We start from the raw sequence: 14,119 nt of genomic DNA, 5'->3' as shown, positions 1-14,119 counted from the left end.
GGACAGCCTCTGGATTTTGGACTTGTTGCTGATAATAGTCTGGATGGTCCTTTTCATCCAACGGCATCAGTTTCTTGTAAAAAAAAAAAAAAAAAAAGAAAGAACAAAAAAAGATCTAGAATATTGATTTGTCTGACCACAACACATTCCCACCATGTGATGGACTGACCCAGAAACCTCCCCGACCTCAGAGATGTCTGGACAAGGTTAACATCAGGGTTCTTTTTTTCTACAAAGTGAAGTTTTCAATGGTATTTGTGGATGTAGCTTTGTATTGTAAGGCTTGACAAAGGTTTCCCAACATAATCCTTTGCCCATGTGGTTACGTCAGCTATTGAAGAATGATGCCAGTATTGTCTGAGGGATTGGGATCACAGGCATTCACCTTCAGCGTGTGCGGTTGACCTTATCGTGTCCTCATCACTGAGCTTCACAGAAGCATTCGACACATTTTGTTTTTTCTGAATTTGATGTCATTATTCACTATCTATTCACAGGTGGCAGATACGACATATTTACATCAACAATTCGTTTGTTTAAAAAATATGTTAAAATAACTGAAAAAGTTTAAAATACATTTAAAGACAACCCCCCAAAAAATACCTGTTAAAATAAAAGTAATTAAAATAAAAGTAAAAACTTTATGGACCAAGGAAGAGGTTTTTTTTTTTTTGGTTCTTTTATGTTTAACCCAAAATATAAATTAATCTCAAATGTTTTAAGGGTGACGTTTTTTTTTTTTGTCTAAGTTGTTTTCAGTTTCATTTGAAAAATGTGACATATGGTAGTCTGACAGAAAACCAAAGTCTCTGATCACAGTTCTGGTTCCAGGACGCGTTCCTGAAGTCAAATCCTGCCGGTCACTGATTGGCCACCGGCGGCTCCTCTTCTTCCATTGGCTGGCTGCTGAAGCCGCTGTCCACCGTGGCATCTGATTGGACAGAGAAAATAAAATCAGGCTGGGTTGACGACCTCAGGTAACCTTTGTTCACATTAATCAGACCTGATCCAAAAACCGGGACCAAGTCCTCATTAAAGCAGCTCCACTTGCTCCCTCTGATTGGATCGTTCTTCAATCCGAACTGTAACCGTCCAGACTGACTTCTTTGAACACCTTAAGGTCTATTTTACGAGATCGCGAACGGGACTCTTTTGCTCAATGCCTGTGTTTATGAGTTTCAATCTATTTGAAACCTTACATTGTTTGCCGTGTTACTATGACCCAGACGATTGTATTTTATTTGTTATTAATGTTCTCATGTTGATGTCCACTATGACACTATGACGTGTGCTGCTGCTGTTCTTGGCCAGGTCATCCTTGTAAAAGAGGCTTTGATCTGGTGAAATACAGATTGTTAGTATTAAAACGTACCTGTGTTGTGTTTGTCGTCTTGTAGCTCGCGGTGTCGCAGCAGTCGGACTCCTTCTGTCAGACCCAGAGACTGAAGCGCCTCCACCAGACCTTCAAGTGGACCTCCGCCCAGCTGGAACACATGACATCACATAAACTCAGCCGATGCTAATCTCACAGCTACATCATGTCAGAGTTACTCCAACACTCTTGATTAAACCAAGCACCATGTGGACAGTGTTTGTCAGAGTTGATCTGAAGATGTGATTTTAATCTCGTCATTGAGTTTGGTGAGAAAACATTCTTGTGATACCACCTGGAGGTTTTCAGTGATGCTGCTGTTACCGCACAACCAGAAGGTTGTGAGTTCAAAACCCTACAGCGTCCTTTCCAAATGTGTTTAAAGACTGATTACATCGTCATATATGACAATGTAAACACTACGGCAGAGTTACTATTTTAACACCACGACAGAGTTACTGTTTTAACACCACGACAGAGTTACTGTTTTAACACCACGACAGAGTTACTGTTTTAACACCACGACAGTTACCGTTTTAACACTACGACAGTTACCGTTTTAACACTACGACAGTTACCGTTTTAACACCACGACAGAGATACCGTTTTAACACCACGACAGAGTTACCGTTTTAACACCACGACAGAGTTACCGTTTTAACACCACGACAGCGTTACCGTTTTAACACCACGACAGCGTTACCGTTTTAACACCACGACAGAGTTACCGTTTTAACACCACGACAGAGTTACCGTTTTAACACCACGACAGAGTTACCGTTTTCAAACTACGACAGAGTTACTGTTTTCAAACTACGACAGAGTTACTGTTTTCAAACTACGACAGAGTTACCGTTTTAACACTACGACAGAGATACCGTTTTAACACCACGACAGAGATACCGTTTTAACACCACGACAGAGTTACCGTTTTAACACTACGACAGAGTTACTGTTTTAACACTACGACAGTTACTGTTTTAACACCACAACAGAGTTACCGTTTTAACACCACAACAGAGTTACTGTTTTAACACCACGACAGAGTTACTGTTTTAACACCACGACAGAGTTACTGTTTTAACACTACGACAGAGTTACTGTTTTAACACTACGACAGAGTTACTGTTTTAACACCACGACAGAGTTACTGTTTTAACACTACGACAGTTACTGTTTTAACACCACAACAGAGTTACCGTTTTAACACCACAACAGAGTTACTGTTTTAACACCACGACAGAGTTACTGTTTTAACACTATGACAGAGTTACTATTTTAACACTATAAATCGAACTGGGGATCCTCTGGTCACAAGTCCACCACTTTAACCCTAAACTAAACACACAATTTGTACGAAACATCTGAATCACTTGTAGATTTTGTTCAGACTCATGAGAAAACTCAAAACAGGATTAAATTGATGAATGTGAGATGTTCTCTTAAATCAGTCGTTCGCACCATTTATGAACAATGTTTTGGGTTTCGGCGTCCACAGGGGGCAGTTGGCTCCGCCCTGCTGATGTTGGACGCGTGTCTAATGTTTGGTTCTTGCTGCACGTTGATGAAATGTGATTCAGCGACACCAAATCATAACTTCAGTTGCCTCAAAGCGCTGTGCCTATGTGGGCGTGTTCTCATGGTTGACTGGTTACCTGGTAGTGGTGCAGTAGCTGGTGGCAGGGCGCAGCGCTGTCATGGTACAGGTGAGTCAGCGTCATCATGCCCAGCTTCTCTGCCAACGTCTTCCAGGGAACGTCTCCGACACTCAGCATGTCCACCAGGCGGCTCAGCGTGTCCTCGTCCAACACTGGAAGCGCCGCTTCTGCAGGTTTGTGTTAAAGATTTTGTATATATGTTATCACTGTTAAACATTTGTACATTTGTCTTCTTTCTCATGAGAACGGTGTTGTGCTGTTTTGCACTTCACCCTGAGAATGTACGTGTTATTCAACCTTGTTTTAGCTTGTCTTCTTTCTCATGAGAACGGTGTTGTGCTGTTTTGCACCTAACCCTGAGAACGTGTTATTCAACCTTGCATGCTGGGATCATTCTGAATGTTATTGTGCTGTTTTGCACCTGTCTTAACGCAATCCTGAGAATTCAATTTTGTTTTAGCACTCTGGGGTCAATCTGAGCTGGGAATGAAGGGCTGGATGTACTTATTATTATAATATAACTTTGTTTTCGCAGCCTCTTAACGACTGGGAGTAAGAGAACGTTTTGACTGTTGTGATGTGGTGCTTAGTGTGAAGGACAGGACACTTCAGGCAGATGCAGAACAGCTGATAACTGCAACAGACGAACGAGATGTGCTGACCTGTGTAAAAGAAAGTGTTCTTCCTTACAGCTGCACTTATTGACGTATGCGTTTATGTTACGGGAAGAAACTTGTCTTGCGTCATCACCCCCACCCTTAGGACAAGTTTTTGTTTATGTGATGAGGGCGTCTCTTAATAAAAAGAGCGGAAAAGCAGGCCAGACTTTAGTGTAGCTTTGGTGTACAGCCTGACTGCACTCCGCGCGTAAAATTTGACTTTCTGTCTCACTGGTGTTTCTTGACTCTGTTTGTCTTGTTAAAGGTTTTAAAAATGTTTGGAGGAGAAAATACCCAACAGTTTGTTTGACAGTCATCAGTTCAGATCAGGATTGTGTCGAGTGTACAAGTGCAAAAAGTCAACTTTTTATAAGTTGATTCTTCAAATCTCAACTCAGCGAGAACTGGATGACGGCAAACAAACCAACAATGCAATGGCAGCCAAACAAAAACGATGACCAAACAAATACGACAACCAAACGATGGCAGCCAAGCGAATATGGCGACCAAACGAAAACGCCGACAAACGATGGCAGCCAAGTGAATATGGCGACCAAACGAAAACGCCGACCAAACAAAAACGCCGACCAAACGAAAACACAGATCAAACGAAAACACCGACCAAACAAAAACACTGATCAAACGAAAACGCCGACCAAACATTGGCAGCCAAGCGAATATGGCGACCAAACGAAAACGCAGACCAAACGATGGTAGCCAATAGAAAATGGTGACCAAACGAAAACACTGATCAAAGGAAAACACCGACCAAACAAAAACACTGATCAAAGGAAAACACCGACCAAACAAAAACACTGATCAAACGAAAACACAGACCAAACAAAAACGCCGACCAAAGGAAAACACAGACCAAACAAAAACACTGATCAAACAAAAACACTGATCAAACAAAAACGCCGACCAAAGGAAAACACCGACCAAAGGAAAACACAGACCAAACAAAAACACTGATCAAACAAAAACACCGATCAAACAAAAACACCGATCAAACAAAACACCGACCAAACAAAAACACTGATCAAAGGAAAACACAGACCAAACAAAAACACTGATCAAACAAAAACACTGATCAAACAAAAACGCCGACCAAAGGAAAACACAGACCAAACAAAAACACTGATCAAACAAAAACACTGATCAAACAAAAACACCGACCAAAGGAAAACACAGACCAAACAAAAACACTGATCAAACAAAAACACTGATCAAACAAAAACACCGACCAAACAAAAACGCCGACCAAAGGAAAACACAGACCAAACAAAACACTGATCAAACAAAAACACTGATCAAACAAAAACACCGACCAAAGGAAAACACAGACCAAACAAAAACACTGATCAAACAAAAACACCGACCAAAGGAAAACACAGACCAAACAAAAACACTGATCAAACAAAAACACTGATCAAACAAAAACACCGACCAAAGGAAAACACAGACCAAACAAAAACGCTGACCAAACGAAAACACCGACCAAACATTGGCAGCCAAGCGAATATGGCGACCAAACGAAAACGCCGACCAAACAAAAACGCCGACCAAACGAAAACACCGACCAAACAAAAACACTGATCAAACGAAAACGCCGACCAAACATTGGCAGCCAAGCGAATATGGCGACCAAACGAAAACGCAGACCAAACGATGGTAGCCAATAGAAAATGGTGACCAAACGAAAACACTGATCAAAGGAAAACACCGACCAAACAAAAACACTGATCAAAGGAAAACACCGACCAAACAAAAACACTGATCAAACGAAAACACCGACCAAACAAAAACACTGATCAAACGAAAACACCGACCAAACAAAAACACTGATCAAACGAAAACACAGACCAAACAAAAACGCCGACCAAAGGAAAACACAGACCAAACAAAAACACTGATCAAACAAAAACACTGATCAAACAAAAACACCGACCAAAGGAAAACACCGACCAAAGGAAAACACAGACCAAACAAAAACACTGATCAAACAAAAACACCGATCAAACAAAAACACCGATCAAACAAAAACACCGACCAAACAAAAACACTGATCAAAGGAAAACACAGACCAAACAAAAACACTGATCAAACAAAAACACTGATCAAACAAAAACGCCGACCAAAGGAAAACACAGACCAAACAAAAACACTGATCAAACAAAAACACTGATCAAACAAAAACACCGACCAAAGGAAAACACAGACCAAACAAAAACACTGATCAAACAAAAACACTGATCAAACAAAAACACCGACCAAACAAAAACACCGACCAAACAAAAACGCCGACCAAAGGAAAACACAGACCAAACATAAACACTGATCAAACAAAAACACTGATCAAACAAAAACACCGACCAAAGGAAAACACAGACCAAACAAAAACACTGATCAAACAAAAACACCGACCAAAGGAAAACACAGACCAAACAAAAACACTGATCAAACAAAAACACTGATCAAACAAAAACACCGACCAAAGGAAAACACAGACCAAACAAAAACGCTGACCAAACGAAAACACCGATCAAACGAAAACACCGACCAAACAAAAACACTGATCAAACGAAAACGCCGACCAAACATTGGCAGCCAAGCGAATATGGCGACCAAACGAAAACGCAGACCAAACGATGGTAGCCAATAGAAAATGGTGACCAAACGAAAACACTGATCAAAGGAAAACACCGACCAAACAAAAACACTGATCAAAGGAAAACACCGACCAAACAAAAACACTGATCAAAGGAAAACACCGACCAAACAAAAACACTGATCAAACGAAAACACCGACCAAACAAAAACGCCGACCAAAGGAAAACACAGACCAAACAAAAACACTGATCAAACAAAAACACCGACCAAAGGAAAACACAGACCAAACAAAAACACTGATCAAACAAAACACCGACCAAACAAAAACACTGATCAAAGGAAAACACTGATCAAACGAAAACACTGATCAAACAAAAACACTGATCAAACAAAACACAGACCAAACAAAACACTGATCAAACAAAAACACTGATCAAACAAAAACACTGATCAAACAAAAACACTGATCAAACAAAAACACTGATCAAACAAAAACACTGATCAAACAAAAACACTGATCAAACAAAAACGCCGACCAAAGGAAAACACAGACCAAACAAAAACACTGATCAAACAAAAACACCGACCAAACAAAACACCGATCAAACGAAAACACCGACCAAACAAAAACACTGACCAAACAAAAACACTGATCAAACAAAAACACCGACCAAACAAAAACACTGATCAAACGAAAACACCGACCAAACAAAAACACTGATCAAACAAAAACACCGACCAAACAAAAACACTGATCAAACAAAAACACTGACCAAACAAAAACACTGATCAAACAAAAACACTGATCAAACAATGCCAGTTCTGCCTTTGCCTCTAGGCGTGATCACAGACTTAAGGGGGATGTTTTCTGTACTGAAAGTGTCAAAGTGTGACAGTGAAGAGGTCCAAAGCTCCCTGAGGTGAAGCACTGAGGTCAAATTTGTATTTTTAGTTGGTGTTTTTAGTTTAGCTGGCGTGGTGGATGAGTGGTTACTGTGCTTGTTTCTAGTGTGGAAGGTTCCTGGTTCAAGACTACCCCTGTCCATGTAATGTGCAGGTGTGTCAGGGAGGGCATCTGGCATAAAATTTGTGCCCAATTAACATGCAGTTCCACTGCATAATACTGTGGTGACCTGAGTGAAAACAAGCAAGAAGCCAGTGGGAGTTAATTACTTGTTTTCTGTTCAGTTTTGTTGCGTACACGTGCCATGAAGCCGCCGTATCTGAATAATGTGGCACACAAATAGCAGAAAAAAAGTCGTGCAGCATTATGACGCTTTGTGCTTCCTCATGAGAGAAACTCCACGGCGCTGCACATGTTAAGACCAACACCCAGGAGTGTGCTCGCTGTTGACAAACACAGGCACCAGTTGTAGCACTGCATCAGAGAGTGCAAGATAGGGCCCTTGACAATACAAACAGTGCTGGTTTGATGAGCCAGTGGGTGGGGCTTCCTGTCTTTTTTTTTTTTTTTTTCCAATTCTGAATGATGTCACGGTAAAGTTCGAACAGCATGTCTTAGTTTGTCCTGAGTCATGTTCTGTTGGAGGGAGACAAAAAACAAAAACAACTACGTGACAAAACACGCTAACTTCCTGTTTGACGTACGGCGTGTTTGAGGATTCATTTCCAGCAGATTTTCACTTGTACATAGTTTTCATCCTCCTGATCTGAAGAGACTCTGATCTTAAAACCTCACAAGCATGAAAGAGGTTTGTGGGCAGGATGACCTGACATGACTGACACGCCGCGGAACACTGTGACCTCTGACCTGTGCACTGACCGTCAGACCAACCTTCTGTCCTGCTGGGTTTGGTCTTCTTGTTGCTTTGACGACTGGACTTTGGACTCTGGCTGGAGGTCAACAGGTTCCTCACCTGAGGGCACAGGACAAGGAAAGGAAACAAGGAGCTTTGTAAGGATCAGTGACCTCTGTTGTTTCCAAACTTGGCGTCTATTTTATCGTTAATATGTGCACCATCAGTCAGATCCAAACTCACCCTTTCCTAATTTCAAACTCTATAAACAATAACATAGGATGTTTCAGGTGTAATTTCACCAAACGGCCACATGATGGCACTGTACGGAATTAAAATATGTGGAATTCATTTTCAGGCTGATTGCACCAAACTACCACATGGTGGTGCTAGATGACCTGAAATCAGGCCACTGGTCTTTGGAAAACCAGCAGGAGGCCCTAAAGTTTCACAGGGAACAGGACAGGTGTTCAAAATGGATCTGGACAATTTAACTCCCTGAACTTTACGTGTTCTGGGGCCACATTTATTTATTGTTGTTTTATAAAAATATTCCATGATTTTCTCCAGAATAAAAATCTTGAGAGTTAGCTTGTTAGCTTTAGCAGTGGTATCGCTGCTGTTAGTCAAATGATGACACAAATAGCATGTCGGCCAGTAGCATGAACCAAACAAGGCCCCTCCCTCAACTGAACCTTGACCTCATACAGCATTTTTAGCTTTTCTTTGCCGTCGCTGAACGTTGAAAGTTTAAGCTGAATTATGCCTCGATGTCTTGGTCTGAGCGTTTGTTCGCTACCTTCTGACATTTGGTCAGGTCCAGGGGGGTGTGTCCGGCCGCACGTCTCTTGCGAGGGTTGAGTGGCGCTGAGGCGCCCTCTTGCTCTGTTCTGATTGGTCGATCGTCTTCCTGTTCCTCGTCTGAGGAGGAGCTGAACAGAAGTGGCTCGTCGTTCTCCATGTTTTTGTCCGCGCCTGTCGAGACGTCCATGTTTCATTTAGAAAACACAGTTTGATGCAGATCAACTCTCTGACTGAAGCGTTGTCATAGCGACTGACCTGCAGCAATCAGCATGGAGCAGAGCGTCGGCGAGCCCAGACTGGCTGCCAGGTGTAGTGGCGTATTTCCTCCAAATGTGCAGGTGTTGACGTCGGCCTTCAGCTGTAAACAACAACAACAACAACAACAAGAAGAGTGTAAACAAAGAGTCTGAGGGAGCAGGAAGTGAAGGAGACATGGGCGTCCTACCTCTGTGAGGAGGAAGCATGCCACCTTGAACAGGTTTTCCCTGACGGCCATGTGCAGGGCGGAGCTTCCACTCTTGTGCTCTGGTGCGTTGATTTTGGCTCCGCCCTCCACCAGCAGGCGGAGGCAGCGCTCGCTGCCTCTCCTCACCGCAAGGTGCAGAGGATAAAGACCTGTGAGGAAACAACTCTGTTGATTGTTTTGAATTTGTTAGTTTTATTGCTGTTGTTCTTGTACCGTCGTGCAAACATCCTCATTAATATGATAATTTATGCATACACACTTTGTCCTGAGTGAGGTTACAGACCCCACCTTTGGCCCCACCTTGAGGAGATTAGTTTCTTTCAATTAGGTACTGTCTCAGCTGGGGATTGAACCACTGGCACAGAGGCCGGTGGGGTGGCCACCTCCACCTACTGAGCGACTGCGCTACAACGGCACCGCTCAACTTACAGAAACTAATCTGGGTTTCTTGACATCCTGAATGATGTGAGAAGTTCACAGGAAGGAAGTTGTGTTTTTTTAAGTGTGACATCTAGTGGTCAAATAATGTATGACACAGTCAGAGGACACGTAACAGCAACATTACGACTGTTATTGATCATTGACCGATCAATCGGATAAGAGATGGACCGGTAGGTTTTTTTTAAATTTTTTATTTATTTTTTTTAATTAATTCATTCACTCACTCATCTTCAACCGCTTTTCCGGGTTCGGGTCACGGGGGCAACAGCTCCAGCAGGGGACCCCAGACTTCCCTTTCCCAGGCCATATAAACCACCTCTGACTGGAGGATTCTGAGGCGTTCTCAGGCCAGTATGGAAATATAATCTCTCCACCTAGTCCTTTGTCTTCACCCAGTGCTTGGAACACCTCCCTAGTGAGGCACCCAGAGGGCATCCTTACCAGATCCCCGAACCACCTCAGCTGGCTCCTTTCAATGAAAAGGAGCAGCAGCTCTACTCCAAGCTCCCCACGGATGACCGAACCTCTCACATCAGCCACCCTCCTGAGGAAGCCCATTTCAGCTGCTTGTACCTGTGATCTAGTTCTTTCGGTCATGACCCAACCCTCATGACCATAGGTGTGAGTAGGAATGAAGACTGACCAGTAGATCGAGAGCTTCGCCTTTTGGCTCAGCTCCCTTTTCATCACAACAGTATAGTAGAGTGAATGCAACACTGCCCCTGCTGCACCGATTCGCCAACCAATCTCACGCTCCATCATCCCCTCACTCGTGAACAAGACCCCAAGGTACTTGAACTCCTTCACTTGGGGCAAGACCTCCCTACCCAGAGTAGGCAATCCATCGGTTTCCTTCTGAGAACCATGGCCTCAGATTTAGAGGTGCTGATCCTCATCCCAGCCTCTTCACACTCGGCTGTGAACCAATCCAGTGAGTGTTGGAGGTCACAGGCCGATGAAGCCAACAGAACCACATCATCTGCAAAAAGCAGTGATGAGATCCTGAGCCCACCAAACTGGAAACCCTCCTCCCCCTGACTACGTCTCGATATCCTGTCCATGAATATCACAAACAGAATTGGCGACAAGGCACAGCCCTGGTGGAGGCCAACCTCCACCGGAAATGAGTCCGACTTAATGCTGAGCACCCGAACACACCCGAATGGATGGGCATACTCCCAGGCACCCTCCAGGATCCTTGTGAGAGTGAAGACCTGGTTAGTTGCTCCACGACAAGGATGGAACCCGCACTGTTCCTCTTCAATCAGAGGGTTTTTTTAATGTTAAAATACATAAATCATAACAACAGTAAATGTGAACATCGCATCGTTGCTGCTTGTTTGACATCTCATCATTTCATCCCTGCTTTAGGATGTCCTGTTAACAGCGTCCTGCAGGCGAATTTGCGAAACGTAGCATGGTAGGGGAAGGTTCCGCCCTTCTCGCCTCTGATTGGCCAGAAGGTGTCTACCATGACTGGCTATTTGATTTGGTTGTAAAATGTCATCTTACGTTCAGGAACTGCCATTGTCTTGTTCACCCATTGATCGTAACAGTGTGCTAAATGTGTGCCATTATATTTATATTCCAAGCTCACATTTTCATAGCCTTTTTAGAGCGTGTCTAGATTAGTCTGAGCTTATTGGGGTAGTTTTGTGATGAAAATGTGAACTTATGAGTGTTGAACAGGATCCTATTAAAGCATATGCAGACTTGTGCAATGCCTGGGTCCAAATGTAGGCCTGTGCAGTCAAATATCTCTTCCAATCTCAACCCATTGGTCACAATTGTGACCAGAAAAAAAATTGACACTTTTAAGGCTTTAAAAATGTTACTGAATCAATCATCAGTACATGTAGAGCAAAAATGGAGACATGAAGGGTTTGAATGAAGGATGTGCAATATCAAGTGTGTGGTGCAATTTGTCACATGACCAGAGCTGTTTACATTATAGAGTATGTTTAACATTTTGAAGTAAATATTTAGAACTAATCAAGGACAAACTATTTAAAACATCTCTGGCTGAAATATGTTAAAATACTGAGGACGACACAGAGAAATGTGTCAGTTGCCTGTGAAAAACCCTGATAATACATTATCCCACCAAACACTAACACATGAAAATTAAAAAAACAATTGATCATTTCAAAGGGGCACTCGTGGCACATGATTTACATATTTCCATGTCTGGTAAAAATGTGGGATTAAATGGGTTAATGATCAATCAATCAATCAATCAATTTTTTTATATAGCGCCAAATCACAACAAACAGTTGCCCCAAGGTGCTTTATATTGTAAGGCAAGGCCATACAATAATTACGTAAAAACCCCAACGGTCAAAATGACCCCCTGTGAGCAAGCACTTGGCTACAGTGGGAAGGAAAAACTCCCTTTTAACAGGAAGAAACCTCCAGCAGAACCAGGCTCAGGGAGGGGCAGTCTTCTGCTGGGACTGGTTGGGGCTGAGGGAGAGAACCAGGAAAAAGACATGCTGTGGAGGGGAGCAGAGATCAATCACTAATGATTAAATGCAGAGTGGTGCATACAGAGCAAAAAATTTTTGAGAGAAAATAATGATGTGAAGTAATAACGAGGTGGCTGGTAATAACATCCACTGGGTCACCAGGAACTTTTTCAAGGCATCATTCAGGAAGAAATCAACGGTCTATAAGGGAAATAAGGCCTGAACATGTACAATGGAACCAGTTTGTAACAGTTTATTACGAGATTGTAGAATTCTAATATCAAAAAGAAACAAAGAAAAACAGACCCTTGCAGTTATGTGTTGACATGAAATGTAATAACTGCAATATAGAAATGACTGTTTATACTGATTATACTGATAAACTTGTATCTTATTTAATCTGGGATTGTGCACATATTCAAATTAAGGTGCAGGAGCAGCCATTGATAAACTATTCACCTGTGATAACTAAATACAGCCTTCTAGTTATTTTGCAGATATATTTACCACTTATCTTAAAACATTTAGCACTTTTCAAACATTTCTCTTTGCTCAGCTGTCAGTCAGTCAGTCAGTGAGTCAGTCAGTCAGTCCTGCTCGAGCAAAACAGACTTCTGCTGCTCTCCTAGCCAATCAGAGGACAAAACAGCGGAACCCAGAGACCAAAAGGGCAGAACCTTCCCCTACCATCCTACGTTTCGCAAATTCGCGTCCTGCAGGAGACGTAATCGTGGACAGAAAATGTCAATTTCTGCTGTTTGGCAGATTTTCTTCATATGACATTTGTTTCCACCTTTGCTGTGATGAACATCGTAATCATTGTCAAAGTCCAAGTGTAACTACGCTTGACTGGTTTCAGCAGCACTTTGACACGCTCAAGCCTCCCCCTTCAGAGTACAACTTCACATCAAAATCTTACCGTGATAGTCCGCCATATTCACCAGGTGGGCGTGGCGCTCTCCCAAATGAGCCAGCAAGCAGCGGAGCGTGGCGTCATCACTGGCCAGCGCCGCCAAGTGGAGCGGGCTGCGGCCATCTTGGTCCAGAAGGCTGGGATCCGCCCCCGCGCGCAGCAACACCTCCACCACCTTCACCTGGTGAGTGATCACGGCCAGGTGGAGAGGAGTCTGCAGCAGGAGGACATTCAGAACCGAACGGGTCAGTCCTACCACAAAACTGTGACATCATAAAGTCACATTCATCAGCACTGTAACAGTAACTTTATGACATCACACTGAACCAGAGTCATTTCTTTTATTAGAACTTTTTATGCTGGTAGGATCAACAAAGACTTATTTTAAAATATTTTGGTGGATTTGATGAATATTTGAAATCACACATTATTTGGAGGACTTTAACCTTTTCTTCGTTTTCTGTTGGTCTGAGGACATGGGGGCGTGCACGACCCGTTCAGACAGGTTATAAATGCTGCTCACATTCACAGACCATGTTTAGATCAATCAACCAATTTTTTTATATAGCGCCAAATCACAACAAACAGTTGCCCCAAGGTGCTTTATATTGTAAGGCAAGGCCATACAATAATGATGTAAAACCCCAACGGTCAAAACGACCCCCTGTGAGCAAGCACTTGGCTACAGTGGGAAGGAAAAACTCCCTTTTAACAGGAAGAAACCTCCAGCAGAACCAGGCTCAGGGAGGGGCAGTCTTCTGCTGGGACTGGCTGGGGCTGAGGGAGAGAACCAGGAAAAAGACATGCTGTGGAGGGGAGCAGAGATCGATCACTAATGATTAAATGCAGAGTGGTGCATACAGAGCAAAAAGAGAAAGAAACAGTGCATCATGGGAACCCCCCAGCAGTCTACGTCTATAGCAGCATAACTAAGGGATGGTTCAGGGTCACCTGATCCAGCCCTAACTATAAGC

At 42.9% G+C, this 14,119-nt stretch overlaps 1 protein-coding gene across 2 annotated transcripts in view; it reads right to left on the bottom strand.

The window, feature by feature from the left end:
- Positions 1 to 694: 694 nt before the first annotated feature.
- nfkb2 (nuclear factor of kappa light polypeptide gene enhancer in B-cells 2 (p49/p100)) overlaps positions 695 to 14,119 on the bottom strand; it is a 72,726-nt gene continuing 59,301 nt past the window's right edge. The window contains exons 17-24 of one of the 2 annotated variants that reach the window (XM_034184278.1): positions 13,152 to 13,359; positions 9,306 to 9,475; positions 9,116 to 9,218; positions 8,856 to 9,031; positions 8,083 to 8,176; positions 3,028 to 3,203; positions 1,373 to 1,484; positions 695 to 931 (exon numbers count right to left, since the gene is read on the bottom strand). In XM_034184278.1, the coding sequence (XP_034040169.1) occupies positions 861 to 931; positions 1,373 to 1,484; positions 3,028 to 3,203; positions 8,083 to 8,176; positions 8,856 to 9,031; positions 9,116 to 9,218; positions 9,306 to 9,475; positions 13,152 to 13,359 (1,110 nt within the window). In that variant the 3' untranslated portion in view covers positions 695 to 860. The remainder of the gene's footprint in view (positions 932 to 1,372; positions 1,485 to 3,027; positions 3,204 to 8,082; positions 8,177 to 8,855; positions 9,032 to 9,115; positions 9,219 to 9,305; positions 9,476 to 13,151; positions 13,360 to 14,119) is intronic. The other variant, XM_034184280.1, reaches the window with a different exon arrangement.

The sequence above is a fragment of the Thalassophryne amazonica genome, chromosome 13 (genome assembly GCF_902500255.1).
Source record: "Thalassophryne amazonica chromosome 13, fThaAma1.1, whole genome shotgun sequence".
Taxonomy (NCBI): domain Eukaryota; kingdom Metazoa; phylum Chordata; class Actinopteri; order Batrachoidiformes; family Batrachoididae; genus Thalassophryne; species Thalassophryne amazonica.
Note: the sequence above shows the minus strand (reverse complement) of the source record. Positions and strands in the feature narration are given on the sequence as shown.